This window comes from Polypterus senegalus, chromosome 11 (genome assembly GCF_016835505.1).
Source record: "Polypterus senegalus isolate Bchr_013 chromosome 11, ASM1683550v1, whole genome shotgun sequence".
NCBI classification, from domain to species: Eukaryota; Metazoa; Chordata; class Cladistia; order Polypteriformes; family Polypteridae; genus Polypterus; species Polypterus senegalus.
In genome coordinates, this window is record NC_053164.1 from 96,322,019 (window position 1) to 96,348,780 (window position 26,762).

Sequence of the window (26,762 nt, forward strand, 5' to 3'; positions counted from 1 at the left end):
ACACCTGAAGACAACACAACTCATATGAAATTATTCTAAATTTCTCAAGCAAATTCAACAGTAATCATATTTCATCACAAAAACTTCACATATTTGGTAATAAGATGTAAAACCTTGAGCCAACATTTAGAGGTGAATGCTGAGCTAGGAGAAAAACTTAATGTGGAAGTTACAGGTCTTGTGAAGAGGAGAAACAGACTAAGGTAGTTTGGGCATGTGGAGTGAATAGAGAGCATGAAAAAAGTACAGCAAGAGGAGAATTGAGGAGACCCAGAGGGAGGACAATGACCACCCATTTAGAGTTGATGCCAGACAATATAAAAAGAATGGGTCTCGTCTCAAAGGATACTCAGGACTGCTAAGAACTGGGGGAAGGAAAAAGTTTGGGTCAACCAGCTAATACAAGTAAACCCACAAAATGGCTGCTGACCCAATGATGATTGGAGAGCAGCTGGAACTTAGTAAAAACACGTGAAAGGGAACCAAAAATTCTTGTAATTTTCAGTTTTACTCGACTCATTTAAATGCCTGAGGTAAAACAAAGAGACCGTTTTTGTTGGAGTTTATAATCTGACAGAAATCCATGTCCAAGTATAAAACGTTTGTCTTTAAATTAGAGGCTACCAGCTGTCTTACAATGAGCTACAGGATTTTCTAAGAGCTACTGAAGTTTCAAGCTAAAATGATTTACAGTGCATTCAGAAAGTATTCATCCATCCATCCATTATCCAACCCGCTATATCCTAACTACAGGGTCAAGGGGGGGTTTGCCGGAGCCAATCCCAGCCAACACAGGGCGCAAGGCAGGAGACAAACCCCGGGTGTGGCGCCAGCCCACCGCAGGGCGCACACACACACACACCCCCCAAGCACACACTAGGGACAATTTAGCATCGCCAATGCATCGAACCTGCATGTCTTTGGACTGTGGGAGGAAACCCATGCAGAAATGGGGAGAACATGCAAACTACAGGCAGGGTGGACCCGGGAAGCAAACCCAAGTCTACTAACTGCGAGGCAGCAGCGCTACCCGCTGCGCCACTGTGACACCCCGAAAGTTTTTAAACCCTTCATTTTTTTTACATTTTGTTATATTGCAGGCATATATAGTAAAATCCTTTAAATTCAGTTTATTCCTCATCAAAGCAACACTCAACACCCCAGACTAACAAATCAGAAACATGACTTTAGAAATGTACACAAATGTATGAAAAATAAAAACTGAAATATCACATTTACACAAGTATTCAGACCATTTACTGAGTACTTTGTTGAAGCCCTTTTGACACTCATAGTCCGGAGTCTTTGCTGGGGGTCATTGCCCTGGTGGATGGTGAGACCTCATCCTAGTCGGATTTCCAGAACAGTATGGGGCAGGTTTTCATTAAAGATCTCTATACTTTGCTCTGTTCAGCTTTCCCTCAAACCTGACCACTCTCCCAGTCACTGCCACTGAAAAAACATCCCCACAGCATGATGCTACCACCACTGTTCACCACTGGAATGGTATTGAACAGGGGATGAACTTTGCCTGGTTTCTTCCAAAAAAGACACTTAGAATTAAAGCCAAACAATTCAATCTCAATTGAATCAAACCAGGCAGTCTTGTTTCTCACAGTACGAGTCCTTTAGGTGTCTTTTGGCAAACTCCAAATGAGCTTCATGTTTCTTTTACTTAGCAGAGGCATCATCTGTCTTGCCACTCTGGCCACTTCTGTATGGGCAGTGATGGTTGCCCCTCCAGAAGTTTATCCCATTTCCACACAAGTCTTCTGGAGCACAGCCAAAGTGACCACCAGCTTCATATCAAAGCCCTTCTCCCGAGATTGCTCAGTTTGAGTGTGGCCAGCACTAGTAAGAGTTGTGGCAAGTTATAAACTTCATTTCACTTAAGAATTATGTAGGCCACTTTTCCTCAGATCTGTGCCTCAACATAATCCTCTCTCTATGCTTTAACAGCAATTCATTTGACTTCATGGCTTGGTTCTTTACTTGATACATATTGTCAGCTATAGAACTTTGTAGAGACAGATGTGTGCTGTGCCTTTTCAATCAATTGAACATCAGTAGTAGTTTAGTTTGCAAAACTTTGTAAAATCCCATTTTTGCTTTAACTCTGGGTAACTGAGTGTTGCTTGATGACAAATAAATGCAAATGATTTTAATGTTCTGCTACAACAAAAAAATGTAGAAAAAGGAGTTTGGATATTTTCTGAATGTACTTTGTCTTCCTAAAGCATTTTAAAATCAGCAATTCAATTTCTAAACATAGAATTTCATTAACAGGTTGTCAATAACTTGTATTCAGTCATTTAGAATAATCAGTTTTTATACCTAGTAACATTTCTGGGGCCCTTTTGTGCATTTGGTTTCGGGAACACAACATTTAATTCCGTACACCATAACTGCCTCATACATCTGTCTTGGTAATTAAATTCTCCAATTTTAATTTTCTGTGTAATCTATATAATCCCATTTATAAAATCGAGATTCTCAATGTACACTCTAGTAATATAGGTATTTTTTTACTTTATGAAAAGATTACTTCCTCATAGTTTGAACAATTATTGAATTAGTTTATTATATTTTATATAAGCAGACACTAAACAGTGATTTTTTTTTAAGAAAAATGGCATTCCTTTATGCTTCTGTACAATGCTTCATATCTACAGTATATCACATTAGACAATAGCGGCAGCTTTTAAATTATCCAGTAGATGTACCACTAATTTGTCTGGCATGGTCCACTTTGCACAAAAATAGTACAGAGTGAACCATCATATGAGAAAATGCAACGTTGGCATCTCTTTGCTGAGGACTTACAGTTCTTTCCAGGTATAACCAATGAAGAAACAAGAAATCTGGTGGAGTCTATGGGTTGTAGGCTTGATGCAGTTATTGCAAGCAAATATTAAGTATTTTTGACTTTAATTTAGTTGAACACACTCTGTTCCAATACTTTTGCTTACTTGAAATCTGGGTGGTTTAATACAAAATTCTAACTTGTTTAACATATCTAGATGTAAATACCAGGGGATAAAAGCTGAAACTCTTATCCTTCTCATATTCATCTTTTGATTTCACACACACACGCGTCTTCAGTAGACAGCAAAAACAAATTAATTGGCCTTGCTGTTCCAATACTTTGGGGGAAGACTATTTATTAAGTCAGTTTAATTAAAGATTAAGCAACTGACTCATCAGAACAGAAATTTCTGTTGCTAAAAGGTGATCAAATCTTTCTAATGTTTCAAGAGTGAGTAGGACTGCAGCTAGCCAAAATAAATGTCTGTCGTCTTTGTTTACAATAATCCATTGTGTTTCTGTGAGGTTTCCAAAAAGCCACAGGGTTCAACACAAACTAAAAGGGTTTCACTGCTTTTTTAAATTTGTTTCTCTACACACCATTTTGGACTACTGTATATGCAGATGTTTTATACAATCACTACCACTTTCATGTCAAAACACTCAGCAATCCCAATTAACAACACCATCAAATTGCAAAAATATTTTTTGCGGCATTTTAGTGGAAATTGTTTTTCACTGATCGGTTATTGCTGGCATGCAAGTATACAAAAATCTGTGAAATGCACATAGGCAGTAAGGCTAAACTCACAAAATTTGTAAGAGAAATATATGCCTGATGTAAACAGAGAGGAATATTGCTTATAGATTAAGGCATTTCATCATCTTAATGAACAGTCATTAATTATGAAGGCTAGTCACTTATATGGCAGTTATCAGCAATAACATTTAAGATTCTGCACAAGTTACTCCAAAAATGTTTTGAATTTTTTGTTATTGAGGAAAATGTTTAATTTTTTTCATTTAAAATCCTAGCATAGCTGATCATAATATAAATTTACCAATGCACAGATTGCGGTTACACTTTTCAATTCTACAATTCCTTATTTTCTAAATGCGGTTGACACATTAATCATGCTCCAGATACATATTTTAATCTAAATTCTTTGCTTGAAACATATCAATAAGTATTAACTTATTTGTTCATATATAAATTTTAATAACTTGACATAGTTTTAACTTTTGCAGAACTCTTGTGCTGTATATTCCAAGATCACTAACTGGTGCTACATGTAGTGTACCTGTAGATACAGGAGTACAATGCGTAAACCTGCTACAGTATCCACTCCCAAATAAAACCTTTTTAAGGCCATTATTTTTACTAGAATAAGTGCTAGAAGACAAATTCTCAAAAAAGGCTGCTGTTAAACCACCATTAGAGTATAAAAAGTAGTTTGGAGAAAGATGTACAGGGTTCTTCATGGGAAAAAAAAAAAAAAACCCATTACAGCCAATTATAAAATAAACATTCAACTCATTGCAGTAGAAGAACAAACTTGAGAAAAAAAAAGTTTGTAGTTTGTGCATCGGCATACAACAGAGATTTCCATTAAATGCAAATTATAGCCTTTATCCTCAACATGAAATGGCACTGGATCTGCACACCTTCCTTTCACCAATTAGTTATACAAAACAGGGTTCAATTTATATTGAAATCATACTGTAATAAGGTAATTGGGTGCATTTTATAGCTCTCCAAAGTTTACACTAACAGTCACATCCTCATCTAACAATTTCAAACTAAGAATATAGTGAAAAAAATATAAAGCACATTAGATTTAATGCAATTCACACTTCAATATTTATGTTGAATAAAATTTGCATTCAATTTGTATTTGTGTATTGAAAATTTAAATTGTCTTGAGGCTAACACATTTTGTAAATTAAGCTGAAATTAAACGAAAGCCCAATAATTTGCTGGAAAGATTAGACAATAAATATAAAAAAAATTAAAAATCCATTGTTTAAGTTCCCACACAGATATAGAATTTACAAGCTGGAATTTTTTTTTTTTTTTTTATATAAAATGTGTTACTGCTATTTAATTCTGCTATGTCATTCTACCATTTACTGTATTGTCTCTGCATGGTCTTGGGGGATTAAATTGCCTTTTAATATATTGTAGGTTAAACAACAAAAAAATGAACTAATGAAATTCCATTGTCTAACTACTCTATGATACAATGAGAAACCTACATATTGAATCTTGTTTATCTCAAAAAATGTAAAACATATACTATGTTAAAGAATAAATAATTGAAATGGAAGGGATTATTACTTAATTTCTCAAATACTGCAGTTTTTAGGATCAACATGGTCGTGAGAAATGAATTTGCTGTGGTGTTAAATATGTCTTAACCTAACATATATATTTTAATACATACTGCATTGGTTTAAAATTTAAATTGAAGTAACTAGTTTTCTGGGTTTACATTAAATGCTGTTCAAATATTGTTTTATGCGTTCATTATTGATTAACAATGTGCATAGTCTGAAGAGAAGTCCCTTGGGCTTCGGTGTAGGGAGCAAACCCCTCCCAACCCTTTTATATTTCATTTAGGGGAAGAAAGACAAACATAAATATGACTCTATGTCTTCAAAATGATACTGAATTGGTTCACGGTGATGGAATAGTGAAAAGGAGAATATTTGCCTTTAAATTCAGGGGTAGTATTTTTGTAAACAGCAAGACAACCTAAAACTTATTTGACAAATCTGAACTTTAAATATTAAATTATTATAAAAATAATAAACCTATTGTGAAAAAGGTGCTATATAGGCACCCAACCTGACACTGATTCACACAGAGGCACGTGTAAAATAAAATATTTATTTTTCTCTTCACCTGTGGGCGCACGTCTTCCCCGTATCCCACAAGAAATACACAGTCCCAAGCACCAACACACACAATCTGGCACTCTCTTTCTCCACCACTCCTCCCTGGCAACCTCGTCCTCCTCCCAATTCTGGCTCCCGGAGTGGTGGCTACTGACCCTCTTTATAGTTCACCTGGAAATGCTCCAGATGCTTGATTGTCATATTCCGGCTGCACTTCTGGGTGTGGCGAATAAATTGCCCATAGGGGCTCCCGAGTGCCACCTGCAGCATCCCCTGGCGGTGCCTGAGGGACCCAACAGGGCTACACCCAGCTCCAATTCCTGTGGAGCCCTGCGGGAACCCGAGGCACCTTTCCAACCCATGGGGGAGGCCATCTAGCGTTCAGGGGGAGGTATTGCACTGCATTGCGGCTGCTCCCCCTGGGCTGGGCATGGACCCCGGCTGCCTGCCACACTATATGGATTTAGCCAAATTAGTCTTACGTATCCACACTGTCCAACCACCTGCTATCTCCTACAAAGATATATTAAAAAAACGGATACATTTTTTATTATTTTTTTTAATATGAAGCAGAACCACCAAAAACAAAACAAAAAAAAAAAAACAAATTTGTTATGCAGAGCCCACACTATTTTATAGCTAACTCAAAACACAGCAGCAAGAACTACAATTAAAATTTACAACCACATAACATACTGTTCTTAAAATCCTACATGGGTTTCTAAAATTCTTCTTTTGACACATATTGGTATAAACTCCATAGAGTACATTGTTTACAAGATGCAGATATTTTCTTATTGCCAATGAAATAAAACTGTGACAAAGATTTTAGATCTAAAGCCCATAATTTAGAATAATCTACCAAGCAATATTATACATGACCCACTAATTTAGCATTTTAATCAGGTTTTGCAAATTATTAATACAGAACCGCTTACTCCTGTTAGACCTGCTTGCGAAGCTGTTGAAATTTAATTGTTGCAAACCCATTCTACTAGAGAACATGGCATCCCCAGCCTTTTGTCTTTGAAGCAGTACCCTACAACTGATAAAAAGTTATTTCAGGCTGTCATTGCATTCAACAAAAAATGTATATGTATATATATGGTGAGCCAAAAAGTACCACATTTCAGACATTTCTTCTACAAAAATGCTACAAAATAAAAATTTCATTATGACACAACAAAGGGAATAAAAAACACTTTTTTCCACTGTGTAGCAAATAATGTCCTTGAGGGCTTCGGGGTTTTGAGGTTGGTGTGTGTATGCCTTTGACTTGAGACAGCGCCTCAAGAAGAAATTGCATGGAGTGAGATCAGGCGAATGTGAAGGCCACCCGACACCACCGTGCAGGGAGATCAGCTTCCCCGGAAACATCTCCCACACATCTCTCTGCACCATAGAAGCTGTTGCTCCATTCTGTTGAAACCAGACATTTCCTCCAGTTGTTCTCTAGCATTTCAAGGTAATGTTCTGAAGGGACGGTGACTGTTGCTTCCCCCTCCTCAAAAAAGTTTGGGCCTACAATGGCAAATTCTGCAACGCCACACCAAACTGTAACATACTCACTGTGCAGGGGTCTCTGATGAAGTTCATGAGGGTTGGTTTCAGCCCAAAAGCAAAAGTTTTGCTTATTGCACACAACTCTCTACGGCTCTACCAGTCTCTCTCAGCGAGTTCCTGCACTACCATCATTTTGTATGGATGGAAATTAAGGTCCTCATGGAAAATCCTCCTCAAATACATGTTGGAAATGCCTAAAGCAGAAGCATGTTTGTGCGCTGAACGTTTAGGAGACTGCAAAATTGATGCCCTTACAGCTTGGATGTCTTCTGGCATTCGTACAGTCCGAGGATGGCCTGGAGATTTTCTGTTCAATATTGTACCTGTTTGTCTAATTTTTGCTACCCTCTGAAGAATTTATTCCTCCATTGGGAGGAATGTCGAAAAGTGTTCGGAAGGAGATTTGCACAGTGATAAATCTGTTGTTATTGAAGAACGTTTTGACAGTGACCAGACTGGACCAAGGCAAGATGCCAACTGAAAACTACAAAGGATTGCCTATCAAGGGACTCCCACCCCAACCCACTTGGCTGCCTGTAACTCACGCAATGAGCTTGAGAAATGTGGTACTTCATTTTGGCTCACCCTGTGATTTATGCATGCAAAATACTACACTCTGGAAAGCCCTGACCAGGCTTTAACTAGTTGCTGGCTCCAGGGGGTTACCTTTCACTGAAGTATAGAGAGTACACCAAGTACAGTACACTGGAATTTTAATAAAACATTTTCAAACCTTGACATGGCTCAATATTTTATCCATTCTCCCTTCCATTTATTTTTTTAAATCAAATGAGTTTATCCAGTTTGCAGACACTTGGGAACTGGAAAATTGTTTTTTCACGATCACGGTATACATCAATTTACAACATTAAACTGTGTTATTAGGTGAAGCATTTGAGGCATAAAATGGGATTTACTGAGCACTGTTCCAAATGTTAAAACAAGTTTTATAAATATCAAATATATTCACTTTGAAGCAGCAAACCTGTCCAATTTTAGGAAACATGTATTCTGCGTTTCTGAGATATGTTTAAGTCAACAAAATGAAACTGTAAATATTTCATAACAGATTCTTGACAGTATTTTTTTTTTACAGTATGTTATGCCACCAATGCACTGGGAAGCCTGATTGAGTGCAGTATTTTGTTGTAATCAAAATAAAACTGTGGGTATACACGTGCAAGGACAACTAGGGTCATGTGACTGTAACATAATTCTCTGTATTTTGGAAGAGCCAAAATGCAAAGACCAAAACTGTTCAAGTTTAGCTTTGGTAGGTCAAACTTTGAACAAATGAGGCAAAGTCTAAAGAGGATGGACTGGGATAAGATTTTAAGTGTGGAGACAGTTGACTAAGAGTAGAACAGGTTTAAAATGTTTTGCATAGAATACATCCCAAAATTAGGAATTAGAAAATTTGGGTTTGCGGAAATGAGTTGAAAAAGAAGCTGCAAAAGGGAAAAAAAAAAAAACACAGATGTATAAGGCGTACAAACCTCCAATGCAAATCATACTGCATACAGCGGGATGCAAAAGTTTGGGCAACCTTGTTAATAGTCATTATTTTCCTGTATAAATCGTTGGTTGTTACGATACAAAATGTCAGTTAAATATATCATACAGGAGACACACACAGTGATATTTGAGAAGTGAAATGAAGTTTATTGGATTTACAGAAAGTGTGCAATAATTGTTCAAACAAAATCAGGCAGGTGCATAAATTTGGGCACCGTTGTCATTTTATTAATTCCAAAACTTTTAGAACTAATTATTGGAACTCAAATTGGCTTGGTAAGCTCAGTCACAAAACAACTCTCAAATGACCTGAAGACAAAGATTGTTCGCCATCATGGTTTAGGGGAAGGATACAGAAAGCTGTCCCAGAGATTTAAGATGTCTGTTTCAAACAGTTAGGAACATGTTGAGGAAATGGAAGACCACAGGCTCAGTTCAAGTTAAGGCTCGAAGTGGCAGACCAAGAAAGATTTCGGATAGATAGAAGCGACAAATGGTGAGAACAGTCAGAGTCAACCCACAGACCAGCACCAAAGACCTACATCATCATCTTGCAGCAGATGGAGTCACTGTGCATCGTTCAACCATTCGGCGCACTTTACACAAGGAGATGCTGTATGCGAGAGTGATGCAAAAGGAAGCCTTTTCTCCGCCCACAGCACAAACAGAGCCGCTTGAGGTATGCTCAAGCACATTTGGACAAGCCAGCTTCATTTTGGAATAAGGTGCTGTGGACTGATGAAACTAAAATTGAGTTATTTGGGCATAACAAGGGGCATTATGCATGGAGGAAAAAGAACACAGCATTCCAAGAAAAACACCTGCTACCTACAGTAAAATATGGTGGTGGTTCCATCATGCTGTGGGGCTGTGTGGCCAGTTCAGGGACTGGGAATCTTGCCAAAGTTGAGGGACGCATGGATTCCACTCAGTATCAGCAGATTCTGGAGACCACCGTCCAGGAATCAGTGACAAAGCTGAAGCTGCGCCAGGGCTGGATCTTTCAACAAGACAACGACCCGAAACACTGCTCAAAATCCACTAAGGCATTCATGCAGAGGAACAAGTACAACGTTCTGGAATGGCCATCTCAGTCCCCAGACCTGAATATAATTGAAAATCTGTGGTGTCGGTTAAAGAGAGCTGTCCATGCTTGGAAGCCATCAAACCTGAATGAACTAGAGATGTTTTGTAAAGAGGAATGGTACAAAATACCTTCAACCACAATCCAGACTCTCATTAGAACCTACAGGAAGTGTTTAGAGGCTGTAATTTCTGCAAAAGGCGGATCCACTAAATATTGATTTCATTTCTTTTTTGTGGTGCCCAAATGTATGAGAGCATGAGGGTAAACATTGAGAAGGATATTAGGGAAGCTAAAAGGTAGTTAGAGCAATAAATCAGAAAGCATGTCAAAAGATGACCCAAAGAAATTTGTGTTTTAGTAGTAAAAGGACACTCAAGGAGGAGATGAAGTGTAGTAAAAGTGAATTAAAATAAAACAGATAGTGAAATACTATAAACTTTCATTTTTCTCAAGTCTTCACATGTGAGGAAGTGGAAAACCTACCAGCAGTAACAGGGATTACTAAGGAGGTATTGAGTGATTTAGCAATTACAGAAGTGCTTCTCAGATTAAAGAGGCTGAAATCCAATAAATCACCAGAACCCGATATTTATCCTCTAGTGCTTGTGGAGATTAGCGAGTACATATATAAACCCTTGATGTGTATTTTTCACTGCATCCTTGGGAAAATTCTAAGGACTGGAAAATGACAAATAGTATCCCATCATGTAAAAAGGCGATTCGGCAGATGCCAGCATCTATAGGCCAGTAGCTTAATATGGATCAAAGGTAAATCAATTAAGGAAAAGATTGAACACCACATCTCACAGTCAGCATAGGTTCAGAGGGAGTAGATTGTGTTTTATTAACATGTTGGAATTATATGAGGAAGCAACAAAAGAATATGATATAAGTAGAATATATATCTGGACTTTCTGAAAGCTTTTGATAAAGTTCTACATGAGAGGTATGGGCATCATACTAAAAGAAGTGGGAGTTCAGGTTATAGTGTATAGGGAAGTGCAGAAATGACTAAAAACACAGGAAGCAGAGGGTTATGGTGCAGAGAGCCTTATCTGAAATTGGTGAAGTTTAAGTGTGGTGTCCCTCAGGGGTCAAGTGCTAGGGATTCTGCTATTTTTAATACAAAATATGATTTAAAAAGGGATATAACTAACAAGCTAGTCTGGCAGATAATCCATTGAATCATTATAGAGGGGCCTGAGCAGCATACAGGCTTGGGCAAATTTGTGGTAGATGAAATATAATGTCAGTAAATGTTAGTATTTCATGTAGGAAGTAAAAATGTTACGTTTGAATACACAATGGGAGCTCTGAAAATTTAAAATACACCTCATGCAAGGGATCTAGGAATCACAGTGAGACTTGTTAATGGCTTCAGAACTGCCTTGAATTTGATACTGACGAGGTTACAGGAATATTACTTTATATAGCATTATTTGAAGCACAAATCAATAGAAGGTTATGCTAAAGCTTTACAATGCACTGGTAAGGCTTCATATGGAGTAATGGGTGCAGTTTTTGTCTCCTGGCTACAAAAAGGACACCGAAGCATTAGAATTAAAAGGAGCTGAGCCTTTTTTTAGATTAAGCAAAAGGAGATAAAGAGATGACCTGATTGAAGTGAAGTGTTAAAAATTATGAAGGGAATTAGTACAGTGAATCAAGACTGTGAAAGTAAAATGAGTTTAACAAGAACACACTGACAAGAGTTCGAAACTTGATGGGTAAAATTCACATAAACATTAGGGACATTTTCTTCACACAGAGAACCATAGACACCTGGAAAAAGTTGCAAAGTAGTGCAGTAGACAGTAAGACTTTAAGGAACTTTAAAGCTAGACTTGATTATTTTGGAAGAATTAGTTGGATATGAATGGTGAGCTTTGTTGGACTGAATGTGCTGTTCCTAGCCAGACTGTTCTCATATTTTTCCTGAGGTAAGGATATGCTACTGCTAACATATATGTTTAAAGCATCCATTTTGGGCAGAGTGTTCATGTAAAATAGGAAATAATATAACAAAACCACGCACACATCTAAAGTTGTTTAGAGTGAAATTGCCTCTCTAGCAAAATGCTTCAAGAATATGCATATCCAGGACATCGGGGGGGGAACAACTTATCAAGCATTTACAGTTTTCATCAAACCTCTTACAATAGTCATATCATCTTGAAGTCATTGCTTGTAAAATTTAAGCAAGATGTAAACACCCCAAATGAAGACATACAGGAAACTGATCTAGGAGTCTGTGGCACTCATGTTTTCTATGACTACTATAAGCACCATAAGAGGAAATAGGGAAGGGGGTGTCTGCCAACTTAAGAAGCCAACTATAAAACCTTAAAGCCAACATCAATTCCAAAAGGTTTTCACAGTAGAATTATTGAATTCTTAAAGTGAAGAGAAAAATACAGTCAAATAGTATTCACAAATAAAGCACACTTTTACTAGTTAGATGAGCAGCACTTAAGATGACACAGCAGCAAATTCATTAGCATTGCTGCTTTAAAAATCTGTTGACTAAATCACGTGCCCATTTGTTGAACATATGGGTTGGCATATTCTTCATAAGCTACAGTATGGTTTTGTCCCAAATCCCAAAAGAGTGCTGGTTAGGTGAAATGGTGAATCCAACTTCGTGTAAGTGTAAAAGGTTGCATATGTGAGATGGCATTTAAAAAAAAAAAAAAAAAATAAATCACATCCATGGGGGTTAACAAAAACAGCCACCGAGTTCAAGAACATAGCTGGACTTATTTTAACAAGTTTGCAATCTCAAGACATTACCCAATACTCAAAAAATTACTGGTTTGAAAATGGATGTCTTGGTACATGTTAAGGCTTATATTCTCAAATTTGAACCAGTATGCCGCAGACACCAGTATATGTTACAAAACAGGCATGTTATTTTTCAAAACTAGGGGGCTTTTCCTCCTACTCGCTTTGCTCACCAACCCCCGTGTTTGCTTTTCCGGATACACACTTTTTAAGATTTTTTTTTTTTCTTTGAATTGTTGCTATTTCATTAGTTTCACTTTTATTTCAGAACTTTGTTAAAAACAATATTTGAAATCTTTCCAGTCCCAACATGCTGAATCTTTTAAAATGAGGTCTGTGAGACATGCGTTTAATGACTTTGTACCATAATTCAGGATAGGCTTCTTTGTTTGGAATTTCAGCACAGACTAAACGATCTACATCATCAGCAATTAACTTTTTTTGGAAAGTAACCAAATAAATGCATGTGAGGTAAACCCCGCTTTTAAAATTCTCCGACTTAAACTTGCCTCACGATATTCGCATACTTCTGACAGATCACCTATGTCCATATATTTGATCTCTATTCGCCTTTGTTATTTCTCCGAGTAATAATTTCTATTTGTTAGCGCTAATGCAATCTTTACTTTTCTTTTTTTTGGCACTTCCGTTTTTTTCCGCTTTCATATTCTGTATCTTGCTCTGCATGTGTATCCAGGGCTCTAGAGTGAGACCAATTTGGTCGCACGTGCGACCTAATTTCTCAATGGTGCGACTAAAAAAAATCAAAGGTTGTACCGGTGCGACCAGCCGTTCGAGGGGGAAAAAACTAAACTCCGTGACTCTTAAAGTCTCCCTGTTGTTCAACAACAGACACACATTAGGCCCATATCGTGGTCTAAACCAATCAGAGATAGTGAAGGGCGGATCCCGCCCCCCTCAGATTGGCCGTGGTCCAGATATTCCTGTACGTGTGTGTACGTTTGAAAATGCATGTGATGCAGTCAGACAGAGAGAGGTGAGTAGCCCATCAGGTAAACAGTGCATGTAGCCGCGGATTATGAGAGAAGATGAAAAGAACGATTGACAGCTTTTTCGTTAAGAATGTTAAGTTAGGGCCTGATCCATCCGAAAATCATAACCAATGCTCTGACACGGAGCCATCAACCTCCCAAGTTATAGCAAGCCCTGGTCCGGAGACGGCATTAGATAATGAGCCACATACGATCGAGTCCGAGCCCACTGAAATTAAAAGGGGTAAAGTGTATACATTTCAAAAGAGTGGCTTGACCAGTTTCCCTGGCTAAGATACAGTAAAGCCGATAATATAATGCACTGTATTTACTGTAAAGAGTGTGGGAAGACCATGGCCGGCAGTAGTGCATTTGTGACTGGTTCTAATACATTTAGAATTGAAATGCTGAAAAAGCACAATGCATCTATAAAACACATTACATGCCGCGATAAATGCACTGCTCAAGTGTCCCCTCTCCCCGCTGCCTTTCAGCGGCAGGCAGCAGCAAACAGATCATCAGACGAGGCCGAGATGATAATTAAGTTTAACTTTGCCCACAATATTGCAAAAAATGAACTTCCCTTCACTAATTTCAAGTCCGAAATAATTCTTAAGAAAAATGGCTTGAACGTAAACCCGACGTACAGCAATGATGTCGCGTGCGCCCAATTTATAGGAGTCATCGCAGATACATTGGAAAAAAAAGACGTCTGTGCAAATTGCGAACAGTGAGTACATGGCATTCCTGATCGACGGAGACACAGATATCGCCACAAAGGAATGCGTCATTGTGTACGGTCGTATCTTGCGGAGAGGAAGACCGGTGAATATACTTATTGGACACATTGAGGTCGAGCATGCTCATGCCCAAGTCTGGAAGATTTTGATGCTGGAGAGAGTCTGGCCAGCTGGTTTAGTCAAGGCCAAAGATCAAGAAGGCCAAACTACAGGAGTTGGCCATCCAAGGGGCATGTGACTGCAATGGAGGATAGTCCATAAGACATTGAGCCATGAGATGTTCAGTTTGAAGCCCTTAAAACACTTAATTTAGATTTTCTTTTTAGTTAATTTGTCTTGAGATTTTTAAGTTTAAATTTCAGCTCAGTAAAGCACTTTAAGCACCAACACTTTTTCAGTAAGTTACCTTTCTTGTAGAATTGTGCTTGCCTTCAAATAAAGAACTTTATATTGACCAGATTGTTAGTTAATCATTTACAAGTCAATATTGCCTATATGGACAGCGATTTAAAAAAAACAACAAATAAATAAATAAAAATGTGATGCGGTTGAAAATTTTGATGCACCTAACTTTTGTGCTGGTGCACCAAAGAAAAAAAGTTAGGCGCACCAGTGCAAAAAGTTAGTCTAGAGCCCAGGTATCACACCTATGTTTTTTGTTTTTTAATTTGAGTCTTTTGAATTCCACTGTTTGAATTACCTATAACCTGATCTGCATGTGTTTGGCCCCCTTGTTTTTTTAACCTTTTTATGACGTGTTACTTTGTTTTCTACTCTTTGTCTCATTTCTGATCCCGCTTTGTCCTGCTTTTTTTTCTAATGACACATGGTCCGTGGTGATTATTTTCCCTTTTTTCGAGTAATAATTTCCATTTGTTTGTGCTACTGCGATCTTTACTTTCTTTTTTTGATACTTTCTAATTTTCCTGCTTTCATATTCTTTAACTTTCTCTCCATTTATAGCACCAACGTTTTTGAACGTCTTTATGAAGTTCTACTTTGTCTTTAACTCTTTGTCTTTTAATCCTGAGTCTGATTGGACATGCTTTTTATTCAATTCCACTTGTACCGGGCCAATTATTACTTTCCTTATTTTCTGAACTTGCACCTATTTTTCTTTTTTTGCATTTTTTTTCTCTCCAACGCTTTTGAGTCTCTTTTCTTTGCGCTGCTCTTTCTTCACTAAGTTGTCAACGTTTCATCTATAACGTATTGTCCTTATACACTTTATATACACGGAGAGCCCTAGATCTGTGTGTGCTCAAAGCCTTTACACGACTTTTTTCCTGCCCGTGGTCTTCCTTGATATTGGGTGTAAGTAGGGCGTGTCTTGTAAGGATCTCATGTTCTACATCCCTGCGAGACGGTCCTGGGTCAAGCTCTTGACACAAAGTCTCATGTTTAAGGTCCACGCGAGACGCTTCGTGGCCAATCTCTTTCGTCTCTCGGGTCTTTTAAGTGTCTTCCGTAATCTTCATATGAAGATCATGTCTCGTCTCCTCCCTAGTCTCTCTCTCTCTCTCCCAGGATTCTTTTTTTTTTTAATAGAGAGATGTATTAGAAAAGCATGATTCAAATAAGGATACAGTCTTCTATGGTAAATGAATGGATAACATGACTATGAGAAAAATAGGAAACTTATTCTTTAACTTGCATGTATTTGAGATGAGGGAAGGAAATCCAAGCAACAGAAGGGAAACATTTAAACTCCTTACAGGGGGTGACCAGGCTAAGATTTAATCCAGGGACTGAACAACTTTATACTTCAATATACACACAAAAGCTACAAAACAGTGTTTGGATGTGTGTTTTATAGAATGTGACATTTTACCTAAATTAAATGTGCACAGTGTTCTAGGCTTGTTAAAGGACTTCCAAGTAAATAATTAAAATGTCTACAGTGGGTCAGTACACAGTTGAATATTCCATAGATTTGCAACTTTATTCTGAGAGTTAAACTAAAGCAACTACAAAGAAAGTTATATACTATACTATCAATAGGTAAACAAAAGAAGCACATAATAGCCCCTTATTGAAAGAAAGAAACAATTGCATGCAAAGCATTGGCAATGTGGGCAAGACTAAGAGCAAAGCAACAAGTAATAATCAGCCACCCTTCCTGATAGCCAAGCATTCTTACAAGCCAATCATGTTAGTCTACAGGAAAAAAGGAAATGATTTTAAAACTAGGCTGCATTAAGGCAGGGAGAGAGGTGTCAGTATTTATACTTCAGAGTCATTTAAAAACCATTAGAATTTGTAGAAAATCCAATACCAAGAGAAAAATCCATCTTCTATTTTAAAAACATACCCACTTCATTATTTGTTTTCTCTGTGTGCATGATGCCCTACTTCACCACCACTAACTGGCTTAACTTTTAGCTAGTTGGGGTGGAGTTCTTTCCTGAACATTCCTAAATCTGTGTAATCTTACCTGAGGTTTTGGAAGGCTGGACTCTATCAAACTTAGGGTTTTTCCTGCCTTGCCCCCAAGACTAAGACATTGGGCAAATCTTTTAAAGAGCCCATTTGCACATAAATTGAATTTAAAATTAACCTCAACTGGATTAAAAGACTCTAAAAATGTCAAGTTCTCTAAAATATTAAAAGATATTAACTAACACATATTACTCAAACAACATAATACTTAAGCATATTAATAGTTAACCCAACTGTAAAGGAAGATTCTTTAGCATTGATGACATTCTCATCAGCTACATTTTGTATAGAACATACAGAACAAAAGCCAGTTTCTTCAGACTTTCCTTCTTTGGTATGACTGCACTTCCTACTTCCATGGCCCCCCCTCCCCTTTCCCAATATACAAGTTCCACAATGCCCTATTCATGTGACATTGCAGAAAGATGGAAAAAAAGAGATGAAAGTAGCATCTTTACAAGCAAGAAACCAGAGTTTCTTACCAGTTAAAACAGAGATCTAGTCCACACCAAAACAGATCTGAAAATGCATTTTTTGGGCTTACATTCATGTTGAAAACTTGTAAATTTGAAAACATGGTCTTGTGTAGTAGCATGGATGTGGAAAATGGCGATTTTTGAAGATGGTTTTCAGTTTATTGTTAATTCCTTTTGTGATCTCATGTTTACATTGAGTTAGTACCTTCTTTGCATAAGCCAAGGGGCACTGTGCCTTGAAACACTTGAATATTCAATTGTTTTATTTATTTGGGCAGACTCCCAGTCAATATTTTCCATGTTTCTTGCCAACCATCTATTCACTTGTATTTTATTATTTGTCCTCATAAAATGAGTTTTCCCTTCCTCTTTCATCATTTTGATTTACTTTGGGGTTGCTCTATAAGCAAGCAATGAGAAAAGAGAAAAAACAAAAAAATGAAGAGTTGCATTATTACCATTTCAGTGATTAAGCTTTTACAAAAACAATCTGAAAAACACTAGTGTGGACTTCAAGGGAATAACAATGTTTTCAAATTTAACCATGTTAGAGCAGACTACGCATGAAGCATCATGCATGGTTTGATAGACTACCATAGAAAAACAAGCCGTTGTGTAGCGTGTGTCTAAAGTTTAGCTAGATCACAATACATACACTTTCTGCAGACTGAATGCACAGTATGAATTACAATTACCAATGTACCTGTATGGGATGCTGTTGTGTGTAGTATTTACTGCGCCTTACATTATATCTCTTTCAAGAGCTTAGAATAATTTTTTGCATGCTGGGGTCCATGAGGAGTATGTGAACTGATGGGCTGAATGGTCTCCTTTCATTTCTCAAACTTCTAAAAACTGATTCATTACCATTTCCAAGTGCTACAAATAAAAATGACTGGATATATGGCCAAATTCATGTTGAGTGCTAAACACACACAAAAAAAAAACCAAAAAAAAAACACAAGCCTCTGTTAGTAAGAGCATACATCATGCAATAGTGTAAAGAACAGGAACACTAAAATATCTACCACAACTTTTAAGAAAAAACAAAATTGTGTATATGGTGGACATTCTATTAACAGAGTCTCCAAAATGCCCAAGTCAAAATAGCCTTGACACTATTGTCAGTGGTCAAAATTCTTCATAGTGCCAAGACAGTGATGAATGCTACGAAGGGTTCCATTTCTTTGAGTGCTTAGGATGAATTGGTCCTTTTAAATATGTTTCACAACAAACATTAGCTTATCCCATTTTAGAAGTTAAAATGCTTTGTATTAGACAGGAGTTTAAGATTATGGATTTGGCTTGTGTGTAATTAGTTTGTTTCACAACATATAGCATCTAATGAATTTCTGAAAGACAAGAACAGCAAGTTTTTGTGTACCTGAGAAAACTAAGCAGGCACCAAATCATACCAAAATATGCAGGTATATGGTGTTAATGTGTTCAGATGTTCTGCCAGAGCAATACTGTAGGCTATTCTGTTATTAGCTTTTTGCATACATCAAATGGCAAGGCTAGACAGACACTGGTGGAGAGGTTTCAGGCTATCAGTATACTAAAGGAAAATACAGAATTTGAGAGGTAGTATTGACTGCATACCAGCAAACCCAAATGTTCCCTTGGATTATAAGCAGAGTATTAGAACCTGACAAATCTGAAATGTCTTATACATATTAAAGTATAGTGTTGCTTTGGTTAAAAGCATTCAAAACGTAAAAATGTTATTTTTAATCTTGTTTACATATTGAAATGCCATTATTTGGAAACTTGTCAGTTAGCTAGACACATGCTCTTTAGCAAAGTTCCATGAGAATATTTTGTTCTGTACAGCACTATACTTAAAATGTGAAAGGATGTTATAGAAGGTGCAATGCATAAAGTTATATGTACCAGGTTATCAAAGACATGAAATACTGGTCTTTTGGTGATGTTGGTGTCCTATGGTTTCTTCTTCATGCAACAAAGCTGTTGCCTAGCCTGCCAATTTACACCAGCACAGAATGACTGATTTATGGAACAATTGAATTCCTTATGATTGGTTGGGAGGGAGGTGTGCTAAATTTAGGTGAAGATGGCCTTCTTTAATGAGAGAAACAAATGCTTTTGAAGGTTTAGATCATGCGAGGATAGGGGAGTTGGGGTTTTAAATATATATATAAAAAAGAGGCTACCTCAGGCAAGAAAAAGATGATAACACACACTTGCTTTCTGTATTTATGAGCCTGGACAGCCTGGATATTTAGCTGTAGCTAGTTAAGGAAAAAAAATTTACATTACTGAGTGCACGCTGGTAGCATTAAGGTGGCATAAACTTTAAACAAATTATATGAAGTCTATTCTCAGTTCCGTTAAGCAAGATCAGCATGATCATATCTATATCATATATAGATCTACGTGACTTACAGCTACACAAGGGTTTTTTGTTAGATCCATAACTGAATTATTCTGTTTAAAATAGCTATGTGGAAATGTTTTCACCTTGCGTGTATGTTTTTGAAATCAGAAAAGATACCAACACTGTTAAAAATATGCTACTAGTAATGTAATACCGCTCTACCTGCATTTAGATGTGATAAAGGCAGAGCTCTGTGCTTAAAGGCTAGTTATTTAACGAAAAAAAAATTCCAGTGGTTTCGTTTACACTACATTAATTTCTACCATAGTGAGCCTAAAGGCCTGTGTTCCATGTAAAAAAACACCTTATGGCAGCATATCTAACAGACAAAGGTTTGTTTTCCATGTCTTTTATTTATATTATTTTTAAAAAACTTTCATGCCAGTTAACCAGGCAGAAACAGATGCTTCAAGAATGCACTTACACCTACACCAAGAGACTGGGCTGGGCTGATTTGGGGGTTACAGCTAGTTCACATTTCTATGTCCTACATCCAAAGATGCTAGAAAGTGCATTATATATTCTCATTATTGAGAAAAAATTTTTAAGCCTGAAAATGAAACTTGAAAGTCAATCATCTTTTGCACCTCTGTCAGATTTGATGCCTTTTTCTGTCAGCCCAGTTCTAAAATCAAATTCCTTATAAGAAAAGGACTAGAAATGAAAAGAAAACTAGGAGCATAAAAGAATCAAAGACTTGCCTTGAGAAGATTGAATGAGAGATACAGGCGAAGTAGAAGAAAGAAAGGGATCTGGAAAAATAAAAAGTACAAAAGGAATGAGAATCCTACACAACAGAGTTGGTTCTATGAATTTCGAGGTTTTCCCTAAACCCGCCCATCCTGACACCACTTTTAAACATTAAATGTAATACTCCACTACTAGTTTGTGCTTTACCACTTTCCTTTGTAACCAGTGAATGCTGCTAGTGAATAACCACAAGTACTGTATAATGTTTTTCCTCTCCCTTTATTTCTTGCACAAGCCATGCAGAAGCACTTGAAGTGGTTCCACAGTACTACTTCAGTTCTGTTTCTGCCAACGCACAGCCCAACAGTCAAATGCCACCTTACAGGTCACATGGCCTAAAGCCAGATAATCAACGACACCATCATTTGGCTAACACACATGTAGACATTTTTTTTCCCCCCATACAGTAAATTACTTTAGCAGATGGCAGTTTTTTTTTTTTTAAGGTCGATTGGAGGCTTTAATTTCATTGAACAAGCCAGTAGTTCATAGTGCAAAAAAGATACCTATTAAAATGTTAAATAGTTAAATTTTAAAATTTTTCTATTAAAATGTTCAGAGTTGGGGACGTTCATACTTTTAAATTTCTGATTACTCAGCCACATCATTTACTTTGACATTAATAACTGGCCCTGCCATTTCCAGCTAATGGAGAAAACAACACACACATATACGAATAATAAAGCCACACATGAGAGCTTCTGAAGAAAACAAAAGCATTGCTGAAACACTGCCTTCCATAATGCTACTCGTATAAGAAGTTTAACAAACGAGAAGACGACATTCAGTCCATCAAGCTTGTTTGATTAGCTAACAGCTAAGTTGTTACAATTTCACATTTTGATACATTTTACAAAGGTTTTCCACATCAACTACATGACCAACTAGTTTGTTCCAGATTCCCTCAACTCTACATATGAAGAACTGCTTCTTGGTTTAATCTCTATAGCATTATGTTTAGCCATAGAAAAAACAAATCAAAAATGTTGACTGTTCAATAAGAAAAAAATATTACATGTAACATACAGATATAAAAGGTCAACATAAAATTACAGTACGAAAGGTACAACTAGTGTCCACAACTGTACTGATGCAGATTTAGTATAGGTCCTTTTTGTGACAGGTTTAGAAACTGTCAATAACGCAGAGCTCAACACTGCAGATTGGGACAGTTGAAGCGTGTTTCTCTGCAAATTTTTAGGGTTTTTTTTCTCTTGCTTAGGCTTGAGTGGTAAGATGTTAGTCCCTGAAATGCAAGGATAGTGTGCCCTAATGTTAGAATCTCTACTTGCAACCATTTTAGTCAAAGATGGGGTTCTCTGGTAAAATAATCAACGCTTTACAGATGAAGTGATGTGCTTCACCAGGGTCATCTGCAATTCCCCAGTCATTGTTCCCACTTCAGAACAACCCCAACCATTTTCTTTCGCGATTAGTTACCTCATCTCTTTTCAGAATGTTAAACTGGTTTTCTGCACATTTGGTGCAGAGGAGAAGTTTACACTTTGCATTTTGGTTAAGTTTTGCTGTATTAAACTAAATTATGACACCTCAATCCTTGTATTGTGAAGGCTGATATTAATATAGCAGTTAATTCATAGATTTACTTCAAACCAGAGATGCATGGTTTGGCTCACACATGTAGGCAGGTGCAGACTGACAGCATTTGCATCTGAAAAGTGATTTTAAAAAGTTTAAAAACTGACTTTTAACACTAGGTAAATTGTAACCGTTTAAAAATGCAATGCAGCAGGAAACATAAGCAAATGGACAACAGTCCAAAGAAAACAGAGGAAACCTCATTTGAGCACATAAGGACAACTCCAAGACAGTGAGAGAGGAAAAAAAATAAAACAACTCAATAAGCTGGGTATGGGTTTTTGTGTGGGACAGGATACAGTGGATGGATTTAACCTCAAATCCTTGTCTTTTGACATGGAAAGACACCAGTATTGAAGAGAAAAAAAAGCAGGTACAAATCAGTATTCTTTAAAAGAAAGCACAATAACATCTTACCACCACACATCAAGTTTGAAGTTTGCTGTATTGGCCTGCACCTGTTCAACACTGTGGGAAGCTAAGACTTTCCGTCTGAAGACCCATTTGTAGCACCTAAGCTAAGGAGTACCTAAGCCACAGATGCTAATCCGTTTGTACCACAGACAGCCTGACAAAGCAAATTAAAAGAACAGAAGGCAATTATCAGTGGAATCTGCTGATAATGCACCAGAGGATACATGTTGCCATAACTACAAATATTTGGTTGTGTTATATCCCAAGACTGCAAATTCACAAGTTGTGTCAGGTCATCTCTCAGTATTACTACACTCTTGTCACTCGCTTTCAAAAAATTTTCTGAAGCAGATCAAAATGTACCAAAGCCAATACCTTCTTTGTAACTGATTTAATCAGGCACCTACATCCCTTGTTCTCACAGTCAAAACATTACCAGTCTGAAAGAATTAGAATCACTGTTATAGCTAATCCACTTACATCAATATTTAGAGCATGATCAGTAGGATCATTGCAAACTGAAATCTCTGCTATGATTTTGTACTAAAGTGGTTTCTGTAGACCTTATCTTGGAAAAAAGTTGGCCCCATTCTATTCATTCTAATTTAAAAATAAAAATTACTCCACCCGCCCAAATCTTTATTAGAATTTGTCAAAAATGTAATGTTGTTAGACTTTTGGTTAGCCTTTTAGAATAATTTATCAAAGTTTTGTTAGCTACAATGAATGCTTAATGGTTTAACAGCAGCAAATCGGAGATCTCAGGACCAAGAGTGAAACTGACCAGTATGCATTTAAAATTTGTTGTTAGAATACCGATTACCCAAAACGCAGAGTGACAGTAGGCTTTGCACCCTAGGAACCAAGTTACTGTTCTGATGCTGATCTTTGATTATAAACTATATTACAATAGCAATTGACTAGAAGAATTCATAATTAATTGCAAAATTATGGTATTTGAGGATTCCTCTAATGCCTCTTTCTCTTGCACGATTTGGCTCAAAAACTAATCAGCACATTGTTATCTCATAACAAGTTTAAGTTTCAAGTTTGGCATTTTTCTGTCCAGCTGTTTTAGCTCTAGACCATCCTCAAGAAATTGTGACAAATAGTGTTTTCGGTATCAGGGGACCCTAAAACATCGAGATCCGCTTAAAACAGGAGATTGAAGTTTTTGACAAATCTAAAGCAGGCGCAAAGCAAAAATCTACCTTTTTTTAAATAAAAAACAAACTAACAAAAGTTGTAAAATCATGGAAGTGATGTGTAAAATACACAGTACAGTGTGTCTAGAGTAACACAGTGGCAAAATTAGTGTAACATATCACAGCAAAAAAACTTTTTTTTTTTTTTAAATGGGTTTAAACCCAAGGTGTAGTAGTAGTGGTGATACTGTCATGTGTATAGAGTAGTAAATTTTTGCATGTACAGTTTACAGTAACTGATACTTCTTACTATGAACTTTGTTTAATCGTCAATTATAACAGCAAGAGTAAGCAAACACAATCATTCAATCCTCTTTGTAGCAGGAGTTTAACATACTGCATTGTGTACAAAGGATGAGATGCTTGGAAGTTGAAAGTACTAGGTTCATGCCACATTTGGAAAATGGTGTGCAAGTTTGGTTTCCATGTTGTAATAATACACATGTAACTAAGCTAGAAAGAAAAAAAAAACAAAAAAAAACACACACCACAACGCAAAAGCAATGCCTGGACTACAGGGCATATGATGTGTGCAAAGATTTAGAGCGATGAAAGGTTTTATTCTAGATTACCTTGCATTATGGAGTGAAGCCTCACTCATATATTGCTGACAAATATATTTTATTTGGAGATCTATGGATATTGTAATGGGTCTATAAGGAAGTATACCACAGGTATTTTGAGTCAACTTGAAATTCTGAAAGATTTATTTTCTAATGCACTATATAGAGGATATAGCAAATACAGAGCCATTCCCACATAGGCTTTGGGTACCCATCTGCTTAGCTGCTAGAGTGAGAGTCACGATGTAAAACTGTAGGGAATTTAATAAGGTGTATCCTTACACTATTTCTTTATATTATTCTATAGTTAATGCGTGCAGACTATGTAAACTGACAAAACAACTGTTTATATCATCTTCCAAAATTGGAAAGCTGTACAAAGGTGCAACTCCTCCCAACTAGAAAACTAATACAACCGTTTGCATACAGAGTTAATTTCATTCAGTCTTATTCATCTATAACATTGTATCTTATCTCCCTACTTTAAGTACACCCACTGTGTCTTGTATTTTGTTAAAATAAAATTCACCCTGCAGTCTGACAAGCAAATCAGCAAGTTTCAAAATCCAATATGGATGATTCACAAGAAAAAGAGACATAAGCTCTCTCTCTCTGAAACAAATAGTGATTTGTGGTACTTCTACAGAGACAGTACTAACCTGTAGGTTATTTCAGAAAATATGACAAAAAGGATGAACATTTGTCAGCGGCACACATTTTCAAAAATCAACATACTGTACACATTTTATAATTTCAGGAAAAAAAAAAAAAAAAACCTAATTGAAGCTTCTGTACTTCACAAAAAGATACCAATTGATTTAGCCGTCTAATCAGCAACACAACTCATGCACTAAGGCACTGCTATGGGCCTTTATACCCAACAAGGATCCAGCAGGAACAATGCCTGCTCAGCTTGTAAGAATTAAGGGCGAGAGCTACAGTATTTGAATGCTGGTAGCAGCCAAGTATCATCATTGCAGATCTCTAGGTTTAAACCACTGCAATGTGCCCCAAGGTTTCAGCAGACAGCCAGGACTGATAACCATCCAAAACCTGGTTACTCTATGTTGACACTACCTTCTGCCTGCCAAAGAGTACCAACTTTGTTAGGTCCTTCTGCAGGAATGGCATGACACCCCAGAAACTGCAGATTCTCAATCTAATTTGCATTATGTACCAGAAGTGTCAAGCTATCTTGCCTGCGAGAGGTAATCACACAAAATACCATAGGGCTACAAGGCAACTGTTGCTAATGTGCAGTTTTATATTGTTGAACCGTTTTGTTTTGTAAGATCAATAAAGTAACTTGATATTAAACTATGTGAAGATCTGGACTGACAGCTGCCAGCTGCAGTGGTTTGAGTATTTTGTTAGGATGCCCACTAGGTGTACCAAAGCCCAGGAGCAGACTTAGGACACACTGGAGAGACTACAGCTCTTGATTGGCTCGGAATGTCTGAGGAACCCCATTCCCAGAATGAGATGGGAAATACTGTAGAGGATGGCCTGGTCTGTTCAGCTCAACAGGTCTCCCTTGGATCTCTTAACAAGGACATATAGACCATAAGTAAAGTCTGTACTTAGAATGGAAAATTAAAATCACATTTTGTATAAAAAGGTTTATAATGGAAGACAAAATTTACAGACAGAGTAACAGGCACAAAATCCTAATTAGATCAATGCTTCTTTCTATCCAGTCATACACATACACAAAAATGTCATGACATCGTGGATATTATTCCACATTGCAATTAGAAATGTTCACAAACAGTGTCATGTGTTTCACAAGCAATGCCTGGCAGCAACATGCTCTCTGTTGATCAAGAGGTTAAGTTGTCATTAACATCTTTTAGGGAAATTCTGTAGATGGTCTGCTGGGTTGTTTTAGCCTTTAGCCATTAAAAGAATTTCCTATGGCAACATTTTGTGTCTTGCATATCAAGCACATTGATTAGACCAGTAAATTAATAAATAAAATAAATGTTCACTAGCAAAGAACTTTCTGACTAAAAAAATAAGCAGTAAAACAGAGAAGTTGCTCTAAACTAAACATCACATGAACCATGTTAGGAGTCCTATAAAAACTAACAAAAAATCAATTCACAGACCCAAGTACTTTCTCTCCCACCCCCTCTCCCTTCAAAGTTAATACATATAAATCACTATGTATTTTATATTTGCACATTTCTATCCACCTCAAATAATAGCAACAAGAATTCTTATAGAAAACATCTAATTCTACCTATATACACTGTATACCCTGGCCACTTACTTCTTGTAGACTAGGGAGAAACTAATCTACTAAGTAATGAAGTAAGTGATATTCATAATACTAAGAGGGAGAAAAATTAATACAATTAATATGTTACTAATGTATCAACACTAATATCAGAGTGTAATTTTTCTATCCTAGTTTCCACTTGAGGTAGTGGGTTTTAAGATATCCATTGATGTTTATTTTTTTTGGCAAGCATTTAGTGAAAGCCTGATCACATGCTGATCATGTATGGGTTACTATGTAATTTGCTTGTGATGGC

The 26,762-nt window shown here is 36.9% G+C and overlaps 1 protein-coding gene across 6 annotated transcripts in view; it reads right to left on the reverse strand.

Annotated features, from left to right (window-relative positions):
• rtn3 (reticulon 3) overlaps positions 1–26,762 on the reverse strand; it is an 81,215-nt gene that overhangs the window by 32,205 nt on the left and 22,248 nt on the right. For 4 of the 6 annotated variants that reach the window (XM_039769316.1, XM_039769315.1, XM_039769318.1 and 1 more), the window contains one exon: positions 20,396–20,446. The exons of the other annotated variants lie outside the window; for them this stretch is intronic. In XM_039769316.1, coding sequence (XP_039625250.1) covers positions 20,396–20,446 — 51 coding nt within the window. The remainder of the gene's footprint in view (positions 1–20,395; positions 20,447–26,762) is intronic. 6 annotated transcript variants of the gene reach the window in all.